Source organism: Rhopilema esculentum, chromosome 13 (genome assembly GCF_057945365.1).
Source record: "Rhopilema esculentum isolate cy_ngs chromosome 13, ASM5794536v1, whole genome shotgun sequence".
Taxonomy (NCBI): Eukaryota; Metazoa; Cnidaria; class Scyphozoa; order Rhizostomeae; family Rhizostomatidae; genus Rhopilema; species Rhopilema esculentum.
Genome location: NC_142827.1, coordinates 7,731,918 through 7,754,086, shown reverse-complemented (window position 1 = coordinate 7,754,086; position 22,169 = coordinate 7,731,918). Strand labels below are relative to the sequence as shown.

The following is a 22,169-nucleotide window of genomic DNA, read 5'->3' as shown; positions in this document are numbered from 1 at the left end:
TTCTTCCAATTTTCTTCAAAAGTTATCCACTCTGCCCTTTCTTTATTCATTTTTCGAAATTATAATTTTAAGATTTAAATATTATAATTTCCCAATAAAATAATTAATCCCTACAATCTAATGCAAAGGCAAATTTTAGTCATAACAATTGAACATTTTCAATATATTCCTCCTATGAACACCTTTCACACCTGAGTTTTTATTTTTTAACAAGGGAAGTCTTTTACTAGCTATTTATTGATTGTACTAATTTGTCACAATTCTCTTTGCCTGCATGCAGACTTTAAAAACTTCCTACGAGAAATAGTACTTTTCCCATAGTCGAGTCTGCACACAGGCTAGCTTCTTCAGTTTCAAGGACCCTTGATATTCAACAAACAATAGCCAACGAAGAGAGCAAGATTTTTCCTTTCTGCGTCTTTACTGTAGGTCTTTTATTCTGCTTATTCTTTTGGGATACTAGTTAATCCATTAAGCCTAATAATTTTTTATTTGTCTGCTTGACTTGCTCTTCACCTGATTGGAACTTTTTTATATATCTATCATCAGTTTCATGATTTTAAACTAGGTACAAGTCAGAAAAGAAAATATCAACAGGCCTGGCCGTTTGTATTTTTATAGGTTAGCTGTGAATCACTCCCCTCATTTGCTGAGGTGAGCTAAATCAGTAACACATAGAATGTACTTTAAAGACAATCGACAGATGACTTAATAAGCCCCTTTAGTATCTATCAGTTGCCTTTAAACAGTCTTGAAGTCAAGGAGTATGCTGTTTTACTTCTTTCAATTTGTATTTGCTTTAACCGTGACTTTGGCACCCCCTTTACTTGAAGTATTTAAAAGAGCAGGCTCTTTCAGTTTTATGTAAATCTGGCACAACACAAATGAAAATGGCTTTAAAAAACAAATTTTGAAACAAACTTAATTATACGTCCAGCACTCTTCAGAGAATAAAACATCAGAACATAGATGGAAAACTCTACGCTAAAATACCCAGTTTTGGATCGAAATAGGCCATCAGAAAACGCGAGGACATGACTGTTGAGGTTTTCCAATAAGTGCCGCTTTCCTATTGAAAATGTCACCAACTGCTACATAGATGGAACGATGATCAGGCTTTGCCAATAATGCGAAACATGTCGCCGTTATAGTTTTTCACCCAATCTGGGTTTTTCAGTAAATGCTGCTGGATAGTGGAATTCCATGTTTTGGTTGTCGTTTTTGATCTGCAAGACAGAGAACCTTGTTCTCTTTGAGGGATAGTTTTGTTTCTATTGCTAGAAGGGACCTGCTGTCTTATTATATCCCCAATCTACAATTCCTACCAATTTCTTCGACATTCCTTCCAAAAATATTCCTGTTTTCTTAAGATTGAAAGGTTCTAATCACTACAAACTTACCTTTCGGTTAAATATCCTTTTCCAAATAGATCGAAGTTTATGCCTATCATAACAAAAACCGCCCAACAAGCAAAAAGTTAATTGCAAAAAAATGCAATGACGGGAGAAATCGCTGTTACAAAAATAAACCAATCAGGGTTCTCTGCATAGGAAAAAGGCAAATGAATGGAAATTTTAGGGGAGCGATTCTCCCTTCATGTTCTGTTTAGGAGAGCAATTAATAGCTCGCCTCAGGTTGCGAGGGGAGCGTGGAGGCGAGCGCGAGCTATCGCTCGTCGTTATGTCGCCGTTATAGTTTTTCACCCAATCTGGGTTTTTCAGTAAATGCTGCTGGATAGTGGAATTCCATGTTTTGGTTGTCGTTTTTGATTCGCAAAACAGAGTACCTTGTTCTCTTTGAGGGATAGTTTTGTTTCTATTGCTGGAAGGGACCTGCTGTCTTATTATATCCCCAATCTACAATTCCTATCAATTTCTTCGACATTCCTTCCAAAAATATTCCTGTTTTCTTAAGATTGAAAGGTTCTAATCACTACAAACTTACCTTTCGGTTAAATATCCTTTTCCAAATAGATCGAAGTTTATGCCTATCATAACAAAAACCGCCCAACAAGCAAAAAGTTAATTGCAAAAAAATGCAATGACGGGAGAAATCGCTGTTACAAAAATAAACCAATTAACCCTTGTACGTTTTCAGGGCTCTCTGCATAGGAAAAAGGCAAATGAATGGAAATTTTAGGGGAGCGATTCTCCCTTCATGTTCTGTTTAGGAGAGCAATTCATAGCTCGCCTCAGGTTGCGAGGGGAGCGTGGAGGCGAGCGCGAGCTATCGCTCGCCTCAAACGGCCAGGCCTGTATCAACTTTCTGAAGACCATACCATATTGCCTTGCTTTTCAACTCAACATCGTTTTCTTAAAAGCAGTATATCTATTAGTGTGCCCTCTTTTTCAAAGAAATGCCCTTTTCACCCAAAAAGGTCCCTTTTATGCCCTAATAACACAAACAATGTTCCTTTTCACTGTGCCCTACTTCTTTTTACTCATTCCTACACGGCCCTTGTTTCAATATGGGTTGCAGCCGCATGCGCACGCAACAGTTTAACCAGGGGCGGATCCAACAAAAAGACAACATTGTGCATAAGACAACATTATCATTGCTATTTATGCATTTTGGTACCTTTGAAGGGAAGGGGGGGGGGGTAGGTACTATCTACTCACTAAATCTAGATTCTAGATTTCTTTCCGACAAAAAACAGCAGCGCCTCTGTGAAAAAATTTTCAACCCCTCCCTTTCTCAATACCCTTTGTTTGTTTTGGATGTCACAGCAAAGTTTTTCCCTTTTATTTTGCTCGCAATTTGTTGTTTTGCCTCCGTAGACACCAGCCTATTCATCAAAATATGGTGTTCCGTTCTGAGCACAGGTTTTCCGTGCCATCAAAGACTGCAATTTAAAGCAAAGGTAGTTAACACTCCTGGAAAATTAACGATATCCCCTGATTTTATCTCAAGCGCTTAATAATCTGCTCGAATGCTGCGATGGTCGTGAGTATAAGACATCTGCAGTCGCCATTTCGAATTCAATGTTTTGCAGTTCCACAATAGAGCAGAAACAATAAGTAGCCAATCAACTACAGACCATTGTACAGCTCTCTTACAAATATGGTATCATTTCCGAGTTTCAGATGCTGTTTTGACCGAGTTCCATCCGTGTTCCAAATAAAAAGTTTATTCACTTTTGCTCTGATGGAGCCCCGTATGCCGGGGCGAAATATTAGCCTTTACTGATTTGCGTGTATTTGTTGTTGTTTATTCTCGGCGTATTGCGGTGTTTCATATTTGCTACAAAAAGTTTATTGTTTCAATTCATTCACTTCCGAGGCACAAAACGTTTATTTCCGAGTTCCAGGATTGACTGCTGTTGCCCTCCACAGCGTCTGGAAAATCGTTTCCAAATCACGACAGAGAAGAAACTGGCAATTTTAAGATTTTGAAGAGACTGTGATAAAACTTGGAATTTTACTTGTTTCAGGCAACACTATTTTTAGCTGTATGTTGGAAAACTGACTGAGTTCTGTGCACCAAGGAACTCACTCTCAATCTGCCTCTGGTTCAACTTCTGATGAAATCATAATACTGACCTGAATTCAGCTGTTCTATGATTTGATTGGTTTACTTTGGTATACTTTACTTTGATTGGTTTAGACTTAGCAGCTAGTACTTTGTTGGTTTAGACCAAGCTACTTGTACGTTGTTGGTTTAGAAATGAAAATGAAAAACTTATAAAAGTTGCTAATGGGTACAAGTACCTTGGAGTTTGGCTGGAAGCAACATTAGATATGAATAAACCCCTATGAATGAATGAATGAATAAATGAATGAATGAATGAATGAATGAATGAATGAAAGTATTAAGAAAAGCAAATGCCCGAATGAAGCTGTTGTCCCGTGTGCGTGATTCACTATCGGTTTTTGCTGCTAAGGCGGTATACAATTCTTTCATTCTACCAACTATCTATTAGTTATCTTTAAAAACCTGTTGTATTCACACAACAATGCTTTACTGTTCAACGCCAGTTATCAAAGTTTTCTGATACAATGATGAAAAATTTGAAAGTGTACAAAATAGAGCGCAAAAAGTTATATATGGATTGCAGGCAGACAACAGATGTGGCCTTCTTTCGATCAATAATAAAAACAGATGAAAGCTGACATACAGATGTTCAAATCTCATCAAGGAACTTGCATATCAGCCCTCAGAATTTACCCAGACAATGTTGACCATCAACCCAAGAAACAATAAATCATTGCTTAGACTTCTTTTTGTTAAAACAGAAACTGCGACAAGATCTTTTTACTTTCAAGAATCGTACTGTTTTAACGAACTTCCACGAGACATGCGTTCCCTGAAATCGCTTGTTATTTTTAAATCCAAGTTGAGAGAACATTTTTTATCGTAAGAGAAATTGTAAAGTAGAGAATAATTTTAAAGCTTTAATTTCAAGATTCTGATTGTAAGTAACTCCTTTTTAAAGTTTAGGTTTTTCTTACATTGTATATGTTTAAAACAGGGCCCTTATTGATAACAGCACCTTTGTTGCTGAAAAGGCAACCCTGTATAAATAAATATATTATCACTTTTATTGTCACATAGACTCAGGACCGTCTCTAGCTACAGTACACAAGGCCGTGCTCAGGTCCCATTTGCCGATAAAGTGGGCAAGCCATCATTTACTCGTCAACAAGTCTAAAAATTTTCCAGCAAAATACCCCCATGGGGCATGGAAAAAGACCACCATTTTTGGAACAAAGTATTTTCTAAGGGGTAGGGGGTCATACCCTTCCATGCCCCACCATAATGATAAAGTTAAGCTGCCCTCGAGGCATCCTGTTTCTACGGACATACATAATACCTATGGACAAAATCCTGTTTCTACGGACCAAATCAACATTATATTTTAAGATTTGAACCATCTGTAATTAAATTTCTTCTCACTTTCTAATCTCAGTAGAATAAGGGGTTATTTCGAAAACATATTGAGAGGTTTCTTTAAAAAGGTTCATGTTTTGTCTAGCTTCACAAAGATTTTATGCTGTATTCAAAAATTTTCTAAAGAGCAAGTGGACTTATTTAGAATGGTCTATCAAAATTGAACGTTGCTTTTTATCAAAGTATGTTTTCCTTTATGTTAGATTTTGGTGTTTCCAATAAAGAAATTGTTTAAGCCTACAGATATCTGTCAGTTCTTTTTGTTGCCAAGGAAGAAAAGTCTTCTCAGTGACGTGACGGATAAAATGCTTTTTTTTAATTTTTTTTATAAATATCATCTTGGCTCACTGAGTTATTCAATTTCTGCTTACTGACAAAAAATGCACTTGCTGATTAATCTACCTATTTCGAATTAATCTACCTATTCTTATGGCCAGGGAAGGTGGGATGCGTCTTTCTAGTTCTCGGCAGAACCAATTTTGTATTGCGTCTTAATTCAATGATAAAGTGTTAAGGGAATGAATAATAGTTTGTTGGATGTTATTCAAGGTTTTTAAAGTGCCCTTGCGTAGCCAAAGCATGGTCATGGGCATTCTTTAATAGTAAAATGTCATTTCCTGTTGGTGAAAGGCCCTTTTTCTGAACTTAAAAGTACGCTACCATATTCTTGTCTTTCATTTTTCAAGAGAATGATTAAACAATAGAATTGGTTTCATATTTTTTGATTCGCACCATCTCGAACATTTGTTTGTTTTCACAAAAAGGCCAAGTACACACGTTATTTCATTAAAAAGTTTTTTCAACACAGTACTCAAACTGTCTTAGCTATTTCCCGATTTCAGTACTAAAATTTTTTTAAAGCTTTCGTAATAAAAGTTTTATATTACTTCGCATGCGCAGTGACGGAATAAGTACATTGCTATAACTATATAGTATATATATGGTATTAATAACATTCTTACCATCATCTATTGAAGAAAACCCTATAAACAGACGCAATGGGTATAAACTAATTATGAAAATTCATGAACAAATAATTTCAACACCATCTGTTTCTATAGAGACACTTGCGAACCTTAGGAATTCCCTTTTCTGCACATGATAGTCACAAAACTAACGATACTGCGCTTGCATGGAAATTTCTCTTTGAACTAGTGATTACCTAAATTTTTCAACTTTTATAGGTTTCAAAAATCCAGTACTGAGCTTTTTAACTATTTGAAGAGCTGAGTGTTACTTTTTTAAAAAGCTCTAATTTTCATAAACAACGTAAAGACAAGTTGTCTTCATTTAAAAGGTAGGAACGTAAAGACAAGTTGTCTTCATTTAAAAGGTAGGAACGTGCACTAGACTCAATGAACGAATGCTTAACGCTCTTTTTCTTATAAGAACCAGTGAATTTAAGTTCAGATAAACAACGTAAAGACAAGTTGTCTTCATTTAAAAGGTAGGAACGTGCACTAGACTCAATGAATGAATGCTTAACGCTCTTTTTTTTATAAGAACCAGTGAATTTAAGTTCAGGCTGACTGATCCTAATTTTTTCGATAATAATAGACCGGATTGTTCTTATTTTTTACTTAAATTGATAGGGTATAAGCAGCGAAATTGCTTGCTGTTTCGCTCTTGGAAGGAAGGAAAGAGAGTGAGACAACCTTCATTTGCCGACAAGTCTGAATATTCCCTGAAAAAGCACCCACACTTGGTTAAAAATCCTCGTTTTTGAGATAAAACGATCAACACTGTATTTTACAGTAGCTCAGCCTCAGCTTGTTTGTATTTTTTAACATTTGATCAACTTTGAGGATCGTGTTCTTATAAAATTGTTCTTGTGAAAAAAGAGTGTAATAGAGAATAATTCGATCTAATCTGCTTCCAAGAAAGCCTGGTATTCGTCGAGTATATATATATCTATGTTCCTCCCTCCTTCTCTTCTCGTTAAATTTGCCTGTGGTATTAATCGAATGCCGTTACTCTTATTTGCTTCAGCTTTGCTTCTTTGCACGAGAAGTGTCTTCGATAGATAAACATTATCATTGTATGCCCTTAGATTGTTTTACATGCGGCTGCATCACGACGCACTTGTTTGTCAAGTGCAAGCAATATTTTATTTTCTTCGCACCTTATTGTTCAATTTGATTTATCAATTTTGCGAATCTGCGGCAAAATTCTGATAAGATAATATGTAAAAAATTGCTCTTTGATGTTTGTTTGGTTTAGACATGAGATATTGAGGTTGCCGGTATCTTTGCAGTAGAACATCTGCAAGGACTTTGCCTCTTCAACCAAAGAAAACAACAAGTGTCATAAGATCTATGGCTCCTGATATTCAATAGCACTCATTCTTGTTTGGCTGGTCTTGATTTGATCACACGAGCTCAAAGCGTAGGAAGGAAAAAGAGAGTGACAGGGTGCAGTTATTTTTGCCAAGGCTAATTTGCTAACAATGTGTTTGGAAAATTAAACATGATCTTATCTCTTTGAAAATGCTATTTGATGCCTTTTGACTACAGAATGTTTATTGTTACTAAAAAGTTTTATGTAAAAACTTTGCTTATCTTTAGCCATTGATATGCATCCCTATAACCCCTTTCTACTTCTATCACCCCTGAAAATTATCTGCAAGATGGGACTTGACCCTTTGCTTTTGGAAATTATGAATGCACTTTTGAATACCAATGTTTACTGCAACCAAATAGGTTTTTGTAGAAAATTTCTCATTTTTAGCCATTCTTTTTTAGAGTCAATCAGTTCCGCAAGCTTCTTCGATGCAAGGCTCATTCAGAATGTTTGCTCGCTATGCTCGTACAAGCAAAAGAATGAATCTGTGAATAAAGAAAAGTTCACGAAAGCAATCTGCTCGACGGACTCCAAAGGATTCTTGCAGCGAGAAATTGATGAAAATGTAGCAAATAAGAAACACCGCAATGCGACGAGAATGAACAACAATAAATACACGTAAATTGAAGAAGGCTAATATTTCGCCCCGCATACGGGGCTTCATCAGAGCAAAAAAACTTTTGAATGATTAAGAAACTGAAGTACTCGTTGTAGCAAATGAAAAAAGTTGTTAAGAAAGCAGAAATCCGAAAAATTTCTTGACTTTCAACCAATGTAATGAAATAAGTTGCTATAATATGAAATAAAATCGTTTCGTAGGATAGAATATAACACAGAGGTACAGGCAAAATTACACGATTTTACCCTAATGCTAAAATTGATGTTATTAGAACAAAGAAGCTCTTAAGAAACAACGAGTGCTGAAAATTGCTGCAGTATTAAGGAGCTTGAGTATTCAATATGGTCATATAAAACACCCAGTGTATCCTATTTGCCAACATTCAATGAAATTGCAAAGCAACGCGGCGTCTTATCATTTTCGGAACACTTTCAAATGGAATCTTGTCAATAGCAAGTTTTTGAAGGTATCAAAAATGTCTGCAAATATTGTTATGGAACTTCCAACTTTGATAGAATGCTGTTATTTGTGTTTGGGAGTTTGGCCTTTTTATTTCAGCATTTTCTTTTATATTTCCTATATTGATTTTGCGCTTTGTTTAAGGAACCATTCGTTTGGATTTTTGGTCTTTTAAAATTTTAAAGGTGCTCGTTCGGCATTGTCGCAATAGTCAAATGTTAGCTGCTCGTTTAGAGTCACCGAGACCGCTTCTTGTTAATTGATCGAACAATATTGTGGGATTCTCTATGACTTTTCTCTTTTTCCTTGTAGTTAGGATATTTTGCCGAACTGGATGATCAACGAAGCTTATCTTTTAGTTATCAAAATTCGAGTAGGTGTTGATTGAAGAATGTAGTAAGCATTCGAACAGTAGACAACGCCCATCTCGAGACCAGGAATATCTTATCACACTCATTCCTGCTGTTAAGGAGCACCTACTAATCAACTGATAATATTATTGATTATCGCTAAGCAATAACGATGGAGGTGTACAGAATGCATCATCCTTAAAAGTAGAAAGTGTGCTTTTCTGAAATAGCAAAGACACTTCTGTTAAAGAACAATTTGAAAAGGGTTTTTTGAAATCAAAATGGAACTTCTTCAATCTTCTATTCATAAATGTAATAGGTATATCCGGTTGACCGTAGCACCATATAGATTACCATGGCCAATTTAAACTTCATTACAAATGAAAACTTACTTTATTCAGTTCGCGTTATGATTTCATCGAACTTATTCGGAATACCTATTGCAAATGCGCTCCAGCTTTTGTGATAGCTCAACTCCGTATTATTGTTTTGTGCAAACAGGTGCTCCGTTGCAAAAGATATAAGTCAGAACATCTGCATTCAGCGAGTAATTCAGTCGCGCGAGAATGGACTTCAACATCACTTGTAGCAGCAATAGCAGCATATTGGGTGGTGACAATTTCAATGGCTCATTTCCATGTTCCAATGGAACTGTTGTGCCAACAAATGCCAGCAGCCTTGTTGGCGGTGGGTCAGCCCCGCTGGAGATCAAAGGTGCCACAAAATATCTCTGCTATCTTTTTTACAGCCTTGTCTTTCTCTTTGGTGTTGGTGGCAACATGATCGTGTTTTACGTGATTGGCTATCGCAAGAAGAAACGGGCTGGCAGCGACGTATACATTTTATCACTGGCACTGGCTGACCTCTTGGCATCAGCTTTCATTCCAGTTGTCATGTTGAATGATCTGATCTCAGATTTCTCAAAATGGTACTATGGAAAAGCAATGTGCTATGTTTTTCCTGTCATTACTCCCACAACCATGGTGGTATCTGCGTGGTCGCTGGTTTTAATCTCCTTGGATAGATACAGGTATGCATTTGCAATTTCAATTTCCTAAAACACTTCATTACATGTTGATTAAACATATGATTTTTATTTTCTCATCAGTTTCTTGATTTTTAAAGTGGGAAACCATGAAAACGAAGTTAATCATATTTAAAACAAATGTGTGACGAAGCGACCTGAATCAAGCGATATGAACTATTAAAAAGAATACCAAAAAGCACACGATAACTACAGTTTCCTTTTCCATCAATTCACTTTTACGTAACTATTAACTCTTAACTCTTCTACCTCTACTTAACTTTTTACTCTTAGGAATCTTTGGTATAGTTACAGCATAGGGTAAACTTTAGACAATCGGATTTGCATGTGTAATAGACACGTAACTTTTCCGGGATTGTGTTAATTTAAAGTCAAACAGGGATTTTATAAATGCATGGAGCATTTAATAAAATGATGGAAGGTTTTTATTGATACCATAATAGCCTTAGCAGTGATTTGCTGGTGGCAAATTACTGCTTTGTGTCTTTCTAGTCAGACTGCTGGATGTAAACACGTAGCCAGCCAATGCTAGCAAGACAATGCAGCTTGCAATATTTCGGTTTTTTTTAAAGGCATCACAGATTTCGTTGCAAAAACATCATATTTGGGGAGGGAAGGATGAAAGGCGTTGACTACTCAGTTACTTTCCATTCAGTATCATGTCATGCAGGAATTAGCACATTTTAGCCCTTTTGGGGACTGCAGCCCGCCCAGCCCCACCTCTTTCGACTGACCCCCAATTACATCAAACCCGCTTTGTAGAGTAAGAAACAAGACAGAGGTGCCCAAGTAAAAACGCAAGAAGCTTGACAATGCTTTATGCTTCTTCTCGGTGTCAGAGAGTAATAACCTGTTTCTTTTTTGAAAATCTATCTCAATAATCATGGAACACGTGAATGTAAGTTTGCTTGAAAAAGAACTCGCTCGACCAATCAAAGACCCGTATAAAACTTTGAGGTCTAGCAAGCGAGGCATCTACATACCCGCTTTAGTTACACATTTGCCTACAAAACAAGGCCGGGAAGTGTTCTCTTGTTCCTCAGCGTAGTTGTCCGAAGCTTTCCCCCTTTAAGCAGTGCAAAAAATGGTTTAACTTCAGTGTGGAGATCGCCCCTTGAACTTTTCAATAGAGTGCTATAGAAAAGAAAAATTTTGCTTCAAATGATAGCATTTCATCCTGCTGAAAAAGCGGGGACCATAGTCCCCCTTGCTGTGACTTCTGCAGTATGTTTCATTTCTGAATCATCACTCTTTCATTCCTTTTTGATAAAATTCCTGGCGTTTTCTAAAGAGTGCAGCCATCATATTTTATAGGATTTTGTAGACACTTCATTTATATTCCATAAATGTTTCTTCACGTGAATTAACCTTTTCCTTGTTGTCTTTTCCTAGGGTCATTTTAAAGCCGATGGCCCCGAAGCCTTCTGCAGTCACTCTTTATTGCTCTGTTATTTCCATATGGGTAGTATCAATTTGTATCAACATACCATATCTCCTGCGTATTGAATTCGTCGACAATATGTGCTGGGATTCAAGCGATCATTACATAAAACCAAAGGAGTTTATCATATATGCTGGTTTTTGGGTGTTTTTCATTTGGGGCATTCCAAACATCATCATGATCGTCGTTTACTGCCTTACCGGAGCTGCGCTCAAACGCAACACCCTAAAGCATGCCAATAGCAAAGCAATGGAACAGCGTAATAAGCAGAATAGAAATATTGTCAAAATGTTTGCCATTATCGTCATCATATTTTTCCTGCTTACCATGCCATACGCACTCTTCTATTTTGCTGGAAGCTACCTTATCTTGTACGATCCAATGCCTGACGTCAAATTGATTTACACTTGGAATTATTTGCTGTTTTTCTTGGCCTCTGCAAATGGCTGCATTAACCCATTGATCTATGCCAAAATGCACCGCGATGTGAATGGATTTCTAAGATCTGTTGCTACTCGTTTATCTGGTTGTTGTCGCTCTACTAGCTCCCAGGCAAGAAATGAAATGTACAAACCATCGTCGAATTTGTCTGTTTCTACCACGAGAACCGAACAGTCTACGATGTGATGGCTCATGGTGTTGCTAAATTCCAAGTGCGATCAATCCAAATATACGATGAACGTCTTTTTGTTTCTTTCTTTATTTAAAGTTGGTACAATTTCTAGCTATGCATACAAGCTAATTAAAACCAACTAAGCACCTTGTGGTCTTTCCATGTGTGACCATTTGATCTCTACACACTTTTTCGCGTTAGAGAGGTGAGTTTCTTTCAGCAAAATATTTTGAAAGGGGGGCCATACTCTATCTCTATGCATCACTCATTTTGCAAATTCAAACTTATTTATTCCTACGCACTAAGACACATTCTTTCATTTGGAGAATTGGCACCTAAAGTACCTTCTTACATGACTTATATACATTATGAGTTCAGATAAAACCTCTCCTTTTTTACTTTCTCATATTTGAGATACAAGCATCGACTATAATCTTCCCATTCATATCTTAAATGTAGCAGCTAAAAACTTCCGTCTGAATAAACACACATTTATGAATACAAAAATAATAAAATTATGGATAACTTTTTATTTGCGCTGCTATTCAAACCATGGCCCCCACTTCTCTGCAGAGCTAAAAAAAAGTTTTAGGCAGAAGTAAAAATAAATGTAGTATGTGATTCTGTAAGTAACTTTGCCTAGTTTTCTCTGAAATTTGTCCTTAGCTTTACCTTGGTTGCTATGTCTTTACCATAGAAGACATACATAAAATTGAATATGGGAATTAGATCGAAGAAATCGGTCATTGTCTAAGTTTTACAACGAGTGACAGCTTGGCTTAGCAAATAGATCGAGAAATCTAGCCCTGAATAACTGGGTGCCAGCACAAATTGACGGAGTTTCGTTTTTCCATTGCCTGAACTTCACACACAGGGTCTATTTGTTAACGAGAACTTTCTCTGAAACATTACAAAAAGAGAGAAATCGGCTTTTGAAGGAAAAGAAACAGCTGGTAAGAACCTTTTTGAGGATATGAGAAATAAAGTATGGGCAGATTTGTTCTTAAAAAGTCTCATCAAGAAAACTTCAGAGTTTGATCATTTGGATAATCTATTCCTACTAAGAAAGAGAAAATATCGACACAATTATAAATTCTATTTAAACTTATTTTGACAAGCCCAGTTTGAAGGTTTTTCAAATTTTTGTTAAAGCACTAAATTTCCAAAAAATTAAGTTGACGTTTCAAAGTTATATCTTAACTGTACAAAATTGCTTAACTTCTTATTTTTAGTTGATAGTTCTTCTGTTGATATTTCAACGTTAATGTTTTTTGTTAATCTGTGCTTCATTTATTTTTTCCCCCATCTTATTTCGGGTAATTTGTAACCTGAAAGGATGAGAATTCTTACATATGCGCATTTGTTAAGAAACTTTGCACTTAATCGTGTTCCTGAATTCATAGTACTTAAAATTAATCTTCAATTTTTCTCTTTACACAATTGAAACTGTAGAATAGTGGTTGATTAAATTTTAAAATCAGGTTGCATAGTTGATTAAATACTGAACTCATGAATAATATTAAATTCACCCAAGTGATTGTAATATTTCACAATTTTATTTCATTGAACTCATTGACATTTGCTTCATGACTCTTGTTTCTATTTCAAGGAGAAGTAAGCTTTCTATCAAAGCAAGTTTATAACATAGATCGCTTTTGGCAAATAAACTCCACTTCTGAAGCAATCCTTATCTCTGAATTAGATACACAATGTATATATATGTATATGATAAGTCTTGAAAAAGTTTTTGACAAAGATAGATAAGAAATAGTGGAAGAAAATAGAAGAAATAAAAATGCTATATATCATTTTATTGTAATGGTTTCAAATGAATAAGGATTTGCTCCTAGGCCTAGAGGTCTAAGGAGCCTCATAAAGAAATGAATACCATTATAAGAATGGAATTAACCAAACGTAACATCAAAATGCCTAAAAAGCAAAACGTTTCAAAAATTGCAAGAAGATTAGTGCAAGAAATGTTATGAAAATTACTACTAGCTAATCTAAAAGGCCTGGTCGTCAAACCTTTCTGCTCCATTCACTTCACCAAAACCGCTCGGCAGCCTTGCATATGTCTCGCTGACACTAACGAATGCCCATTAAAACCATATGGATGCCGAATCATAATGCATTTTGTGCGTCTATCAAAACATGGTCAGAGTGAAAGTGGTTTTCAAAACAAGCTCCCCCCCTCCCTGAAGATCTTTGGCCATGCCTGGGGTACCAAAACGAAGTTTTTTCAGAATCATACATGAAATTTGAGCAAAATACGATTTTTCCAAACTAAGTTCAATTCTTGTAGTTTCTAATAATAATTGAACGAAAAAATGGTTAAAAGAGGAAAAACTTTTCCAAAATTTTGGATGATTTTTCTAAGGCTACAGCCTTACTTTTTTGGCAAAGCAATGAACTTCAAAAACTAGTAATTGATTTGAAAAAAGGGCTTACTTTTCCAAACTAAGTTCAATTCTAGTAGTATCTAATCATACCTAAACGAAATGAAAAGTAAAAGGAAGAAAATAATTTCTACAATTTTTGATGATTTTTCCAAGGCTATAACCTTACTTTTTTGGCAAAGCAATGAACTTAAAAAAACTGGTATATATTTTGAAAAAAGGGCTTACTTTTCCGAACTAAGTTCAATTCTAGTAGTATCTAATCATACCTAAATGAAATAAAAGTAAAAAGAAGAAACTAATTTCTACAATTTTTGATGATTTTTCCAAGGCTATAACCTTTCTTTTTTGGCAAAGCAATGAACTTCAAAAACTAGTAATTATTTTGAAAAAAGGGCTTGTTTTTCCAAACTCAGTTCAATTCTAGTAGTATCTAGTCATACCTAAATGAAATAAAAAGTAAAAAGAAGAAACTAATTTCTACAATTTTTGATGATTTTTCCAAGGCTATAGCCTTACTTTTTTGGCAAAGCAATGAACTTAAAAAACTGGTATATATTTTGAAAAAAGGGCTTACTTTTCCAAACTAAGTTCAATTCTAGTAGTATCTAATCATACCTAAATGAAATAAAAAGTAAAAAGAAGAAACTAATTTCTGCAACTTTTGATGATTTTTTCAAGGCTATAACCATACTCTTTTGGCAAAGCAATAAACTAAAAAAACTGGTAATTAGTTTGAAAAAAGGGCTTACTTTTCCAAACTAAGTTCAATTCTAGTAGTATTTAATCATACCTAAACGATATATAAAGTAAAAAGTAAAAATTAATTTTTACAATTTTTGACGATTTTTCCAAGGCTATAACCTTACTTTTTTGGGAAAGCAATGAACTTAAAAAACTAGTAATTATTTTGAAAAAAGGGCTTATTTTTCCAAACTAAGTTCAATTCTGGTAGTATCTAATCATACCTAAACGAAAACAAAGTAAAAAGAAGAAACTAATTTCTGCAATTTTTGATGATTTTTTCAAGGCTATAACCTCACTCTTTTGGCAAAGCAATAAACTAAAAAAAACTGGTAATTAGTTTGAAAAAAGGGCTTGTTTTTCCAAACTAAGTTCAATTCTAGTAGTATTTAATCATACCTAAACGATATATAAAGTAAAAAGTAGAAATTAATTTTTACAATTTTTGACGATTTTTCCAAGGCTATAACCTTACTTTTTTGGCAAAGCAATAAACTAAAAAAACTAGTAATTGATTTGAAAAAAGGGCTTGTTTTTCCAAACTAAGTTCAATTCTTTTAGTATCTAATCATACCTAAACGAAAACAAAGTAAAAAGAAGAAACTAATTTCTGCAATTTTTGATGATTTTTTCAAGGCTATAACCTTACTCTTTTGGCAAAGCAATAAACTAAAAAAAATTGGTAATTAGTTTGAAAAAAGGGCTTACTTTTCCAAACTAAGTTCAATTCTAGAAGTATTTAATCATATCTAAACGATATATAAAGTAAAAAGTAGAAATTAATTTTTACAATTTTTGACAATTTTTCCAAGGCTATAACCTTTTTTTTTTGGCAAAGCAATGAACTTAAAAAAACTGGTAATTATTTGAAAAAAGGGCTTACTTTTCCGAACTAAGTTCATTTCTAGAAGTATTTAATCATATCTAAACGATATATAAAGCAAAAAGTAGAAATTAATTTTTACAATTTTTGACGATTTTTCCAAGGCTATAACCTTACTTTTTTGGCAAAGCAATGAACTTAAAAAAACTGGTAATTAGTTTGAAAAAAGGGCTTACTTTTCCAAACTAAGTTCAATTCTAGAAGTATTTAATCATATCTAAACGATATATAAAGTAAAAAGTAGAACTTCATTTTTACAATTTTTGACGATTTTTCCAAGGCCATAACCTTACTTTTTTGGCAAAGCAATGAACTTAAAAAAACTGGTAATTATTTTGAAAAAAGGGCTTACTTTTCCAAACTAAGTTCAATTCTAGTAGTGTCAAATCATACCTTAACGAAATAAAAAGTAAAAAGAAGAAACTAATTTCTGCAACTTTTGATGATTTTTTCAAGGCTATAACCATACTCTTTTGGCAAAGCAATAAACTAAAAAAACTGGTAATTAGTTTGAAAAAAGGGCTTACTTTTCCAAACTAAGTTCAATTCTAGTAGTATTTAATCATACCTAAACGATATATAAAGTAAAAAGTAAAAATTAATTTTTACAATTTTTGACGATTTTTCCAAGGCTATAACCTTACTTTTTTGGGAAAGCAATGAACTTAAAAAACTAATAATTATTTTGAAAAAAGGGCTTATTTTTCCAATTTAAGTTCAATTCTGGTAGTATTTAATCACACCTAAACGAAAACCAAGTAAAAAGAAGAAACTAATTTCTGCAATTTTTGATGATTTTTTCAAGGCTATAACCTTACTCTTTTGGCAAAGCAATAAACTAAAAAAAATTGGTAATTAGTTTGACAAAAGGGCTTACTTTTCCGAACTAAGTTCATTTCTAGAAGTATTTAATCATATCTAAACGATATATAAAGCAAAAAGTAGAAATTAATTTTTACAATTTTTGACGATTTTTCCAAGGCTATAACCTTACTTTTTTGGCAAAGCAATGAACTTAAAAAAACTGGTAATTATTTGAAAAAAGGGCTTACTTTTCCGAACTAAGTTCATTTCTAGAAGTATTTAATCATATCTAAACGATATATAAAGCAAAAAGTAGAAATTAATTTTTACAATTTTTGACGATTTTTCCAAGGCTATAACCTTACTTTTTTGGCAAAGCAATGAACTTAAAAAAACTGGTAATTAGTTTGAAAAAAGGGCTTACTTTTCCAAACTAAGTTCAATTCTAGAAGTATTTAATCATATCTAAACGATATATAAAGTAAAAAGTAGAAGTTCATTTTTACAATTTTTGACGATTTTTCCAAGGCCATAACCTTACTTTTTTGGCAAAGCAATGAACTTAAAAAAACTGGTAATTATTTTGAAAAAAGGGCTTACTTTTCCAAACTAAGTTCAATTCTAGTAGTGTCAAATCATACCTTAACGAAATAAAAAGTAAAAAGAAGAAACTAATTTCTGCAACTTTTGATGATTTTTTCAAGGCTATAACCATACTCTTTTGGCAAAGCAATAAACTAAAAAAACTGGTAATTAGTTTGAAAAAAGGGCTTACTTTTCCAAACTAAGTTCAATTCTAGTAGTATTTAATCATACCTAAACGATATATAAAGTAAAAAGTAAAAATTAATTTTTACAATTTTTGACGATTTTTCCAAGGCTATAACCTTACTTTTTTGGGAAAGCAATGAACTTAAAAAACTAATAATTATTTTGAAAAAAGGGCTTATTTTTCCAATTTAAGTTCAATTCTGGTAGTATTTAATCACACCTAAACGAAAACCAAGTAAAAAGAAGAAACTAATTTCTGCAATTTTTGATGATTTTTTCAAGGCTATAACCTTACTCTTTTGGCAAAGCAATAAACTAAAAAAAATTGGTAATTAGTTTGACAAAAGGGCTTACTTTTCCGAACTAAGTTCATTTCTAGAAGTATTTAATCATATCTAAACGATATATAAAGCAAAAAGTAGAAATTAATTTTTACAATTTTTGACGATTTTTCCAAGGCTATAACCTTACTTTTTTGGCAAAGCAATGAACTTAAAAAAACTGGTAATTATTTGAAAAAAGGGCTTACTTTTCCGAACTAAGTTCATTTCTAGAAGTATTTAATCATATCTAAACGATATATAAAGCAAAAAGTAGAAATTAATTTTTACAATTTTTGACGATTTTTCCAAGGCTATAACCTTACTTTTTTGGCAAAGCAATGAACTTAAAAAAACTGGTAATTAGTTTGAAAAAAGGGCTTACTTTTCCAAACTAAGTTCAATTCTAGAAGTATTTAATCATATCTAAACGATATATAAAGTAAAAAGTAGAACTTCATTTTTACAATTTTTGACGATTTTTCCAAGGCCATAACCTTACTTTTTTGGCAAAGCAATGAACTTAAAAAAACTGGTAATTATTTTGAAAAAAGGGCTTACTTTTCCAAACTAAGTTCAATTCTAGTAGTGTCAAATCATACCTTAACGAAATAAAAAGTAAAAAGAAGAAACTAATTTCTGCAACTTTTGATGATTTTTTCAAGGCTATAACCATACTCTTTTGGCAAAGCAATAAACTAAAAAAACTGGTAATTAGTTTGAAAAAAGGGCTTACTTTTCCAAACTAAGTTCAATTCTAGTAGTATTTAATCATACCTAAACGATATATAAAGTAAAAAGTAAAAATTAATTTTTACAATTTTTGACGATTTTTCCAAGGCTATAACCTTACTTTTTTGGGAAAGCAATGAACTTAAAAAACTAATAATTATTTTGAAAAAAGGGCTTATTTTTCCAATTTAAGTTCAATTCTGGTAGTATTTAATCACACCTAAACGAAAACCAAGTAAAAAGAAGAAACTAATTTCTGCAATTTTTGATGATTTTTTCAAGGCTATAACCTTACTCTTTTGGCAAAGCAATAAACTAAAAAAAATTGGTAATTAGTTTGACAAAAGGGCTTACTTTTCCGAACTAAGTTCATTTCTAGAAGTATTTAATCATATCTAAACGATATATAAAGCAAAAAGTAGAAATTAATTTTTACAATTTTTGACGATTTTTCCAAGGCTATAACCTTACTTTTTTGGCAAAGCAATGAACTTAAAAAAACTGGTAATTATTTGAAAAAAGGGCTTACTTTTCCGAACTAAGTTCATTTCTAGAAGTATTTAATCATATCTAAACGATATATAAAGTAAAAAGTAAAAATTAATTTTTACAATTTTTGACGATTTTTCCAAGGCTATAACCTTACTTTTTTGGGAAAGCAATGAACTTAAAAAACTAATAATTATTTTGAAAAAAGGGCTTATTTTTCCAATTTAAGTTCAATTCTAGAAGTATTTAATCATATCTAAACGATATATAAAGTAAAAAGTAGAACTTCATTTTTACAATTTTTGACGATTTTTCCAAGGCCATAACCTTACTTTTTTGGCAAAGCAATGAACTTAAAAAAACTGGTAATTATTTTGAAAAAAGGGCTTACTTTTCCAAACTAAGTTCAATTCTAGTAGTGTCAAATCATACCTTAACGAAATAAAAAGTAAAAAGAAGAAACTAATTTCTGCAACTTTTGATGATTTTTTCAAGGCTATAACCATACTCTTTTGGCAAAGCAATAAACTAAAAAAACTGGTAATTAGTTTGAAAAAAGGGCTTACTTTTCCAAACTAAGTTCAATTCTAGTAGTATTTAATCATACCTAAACGATATATAAAGTAAAAAGTAAAAATTAATTTTTACAATTTTTGACGATTTTTCCAAGGCTATAACCTTACTTTTTTGGGAAAGCAATGAACTTAAAAAACTAATAATTATTTTGAAAAAAGGGCTTATTTTTCCAATTTAAGTTCAATTCTGGTAGTATTTAATCACACCTAAACGAAAACCAAGTAAAAAGAAGAAACTAATTTCTGCAATTTTTGATGATTTTTTCAAGGCTATAACCTTACTCTTTTGGCAAAGCAATAAACTAAAAAAAATTGGTAATTAGTTTGACAAAAGGGCTTACTTTTCCGAACTAAGTTCATTTCTAGAAGTATTTAATCATATCTAAACGATATATAAAGCAAAAAGTAGAAATTAATTTTTACAATTTTTGACGATTTTTCCAAGGCTATAACCTTACTTTTTTGGCAAAGCAATGAACTTAAAAAAACTGTTAATTAGTTTGAAAAAAGGGCTTACTTTTCCAAACTAAGTTCAATTCTAGAAGTATTTAATCATATCTAAACGATATATAAAGTAAAAAGTAGAACTTAATTTTTACAATTTTTGACGATTTTTCCAAGGCCATAACCTTACTTTTTTGGCAAAGCAATGAACTTAAAAAACTAGTAATTATTTTGAAAAAAGGGCTTATTTTTCCAATTTAAGTTCAATTCTGGTAGTATTTAATCACACCTAAACGAAATGAAAAGTAAAAAAAAGAAACTAATTTCCACAATTTTTGATGATTTTTCCAAGGCTATAACCTTACTTTTTTGGCAAAGCAATAAACTTCAAAAACTAGTAATTATTTTGAAAAAAGGGCTTACTTTTTCAAACTAAGTTCAATTCTAGTAGTATTTTATCATAGCTAATTGAAATAAAAGGTAAAAAGAAGAAACTAATTTCTACAATTTTTGATGATTTTTCCGAGGCTATCGCCTTACTCTTTGATCAAAACTTCGCACCTCTAATAACTCGTAATTATTTTGATAAAGGCCTTTATTTCCCAAACTAAGTTCTATTCCATCAAATTTCAATCATACATAAATGAACTAACTAGTAAAATGAAAACATAAATCTTTAAAAGATTTGGTTATTTTCTGAGGCTTTATCCTTACTTTTTACCAAAACTCTACTCCCCAAGAAACTCTTTATTTTTTTGAAAACAGAGCTTCTTTTTTCTAAATATATTTTATTCTAGTTTTTTCTAGTTATACTTGAAAAGATTGAAAAGTAAAAAAAATATGATTTCGGAATCTTTTAATAAATTTTCTAATGCTATAGCGGTACTTTTTTTATTAAAGGTCTACACTGCCAAAAACTCGTGTTTATTTTAAAAAAGAGCTTTCTTTTCTAATTTTAGTTCAATTTTCGTTTTCTCTTGTCATACTTTTACGTATTAAAATGTAAAAAGAGGAAAAAATTTCTTTTTCTACAGAAAAAAAAGTTTTTGATTTTTTTAAGGTTATAGCCTAACTCTTGGTCAAAAATCTACACCCCAAAAAGATTCTTCTTATTTAGGAAAAGGGTTTTTTTCCAAACTAAGTTCAATTGTAATTTTTTCTAAACATATTGAAGCAATTTTGCTCGTTTTAAAGATTTATCTAGAGCTGAAGAATGGAGTTTTTAATGTAAAGATTTGTTTAAAGTATAATTATCATTGTTGTTAGTCTTACGCCTTATGTTTACTGAATACCAAAACCCAAAAAACCTGTAAACTTTATATAGATACTGACTTTAATAAAAACCAGAAAAGTTTGCTTTTTTATGACTTGGATGTAATGTGAAAACGAGCATTTTACAGTAAAAGATTTTACGTTTCAAGCCATTGTTGTAAGTGTATTTAAATAACAGCCTTGATTTTGGCTTAGAATCAAACTCCGTGATAACTATAATATTAATAATAATAATAGAAATATTTATACAGGGTAAAACCTTTTCAGTGCCAAAGGCGCTGTTATCAATAAGGGCCCTGTTCTAAATAAAAGTATTTACATGGTTAAAAATGAAAAGTAATTACAAGTTAAAAATGAAAAGCTAAAAAATGAAAGTAATAAAGGGTAAAAATCGTTTTAAGTGGATCTGAAGTGGACTAGTTGCTGAGGAAATGTTCTTTTTAATCGATTCTTGAATTGAACAATCGATGTTAATTGGCGGATGTCAATTGGGATGTCGTTGAAACAAGAAGGGCCTTGAAAATGAAATGACTTTTTCGCAGCCTCCGTCCTGACCTTTGGAAGGCGGAGGGTTGATGAACTTCCTCTCGTGTTATAATTGTGGTCTACTTTCTGGATATATGATGCAAGATTTGGGATGGCAGTTTCTTGCAGGCATTTAAAGATCTGTATCGCTGCCTTGAATTTCTTATGATCTTGAATGCTCATGAGCCCACATTCTTTGCTGTCCTTTGGCTGTTTGTGGATGATCTTAATTGCGCTCCTTTGCAATCGTTCATATTTGTTCGCCATCGGGTCAGACACTACGAGCACAGGAGTTGAACAATATAATATTTTAGGGAGAACAATAGCTTTGTAGACTGATTCAGCTGCAAAAGTTGATAGCGAATGTCTCATTTTCTTCGAGAGCCTTAATCGAACAGCCACGTTCTTTAGAGTCTTCTGAAGATGGTCATTCATGTTAAGTGATGGATCCATTGTCACT

General features: G+C 32.8%; 1 protein-coding gene across 1 annotated transcript; it reads left to right on the top strand.

The window, feature by feature from the left end:
• Nucleotides 1-2,261: 2,261 nt before the first annotated feature.
• LOC135692131 (neuropeptide receptor 22) lies at nt 2,262-13,326 on the top strand. The gene is made up of 2 exons (XM_065210171.2): nt 2,262-9,685; nt 11,093-13,326. The coding sequence occupies exons 1-2, from the start codon at nt 9,222-9,224 to the stop codon at nt 11,766-11,768; spliced, it is 1,140 nt and encodes a 379-aa protein (XP_065066243.2). The 5' UTR covers nt 2,262-9,221; the 3' UTR covers nt 11,769-13,326.
• The last annotated feature ends 8,843 nt before the right edge of the window (nt 13,327-22,169 follow it).

Coding starts and splice junctions, on each gene's coding strand:
- LOC135692131 (XM_065210171.2), top strand. CDS start 9,222: ATGGACTTCAACATCACTTGTAGCAGCAATAGCAGCATATTGGGTGGT. Junction 9,686..11,092: donor ATCTCCTTGGATAGATACAG/GTATGCATTTGC, acceptor GTCTTTTCCTAG/GGTCATTTTAAAGCCGATGG.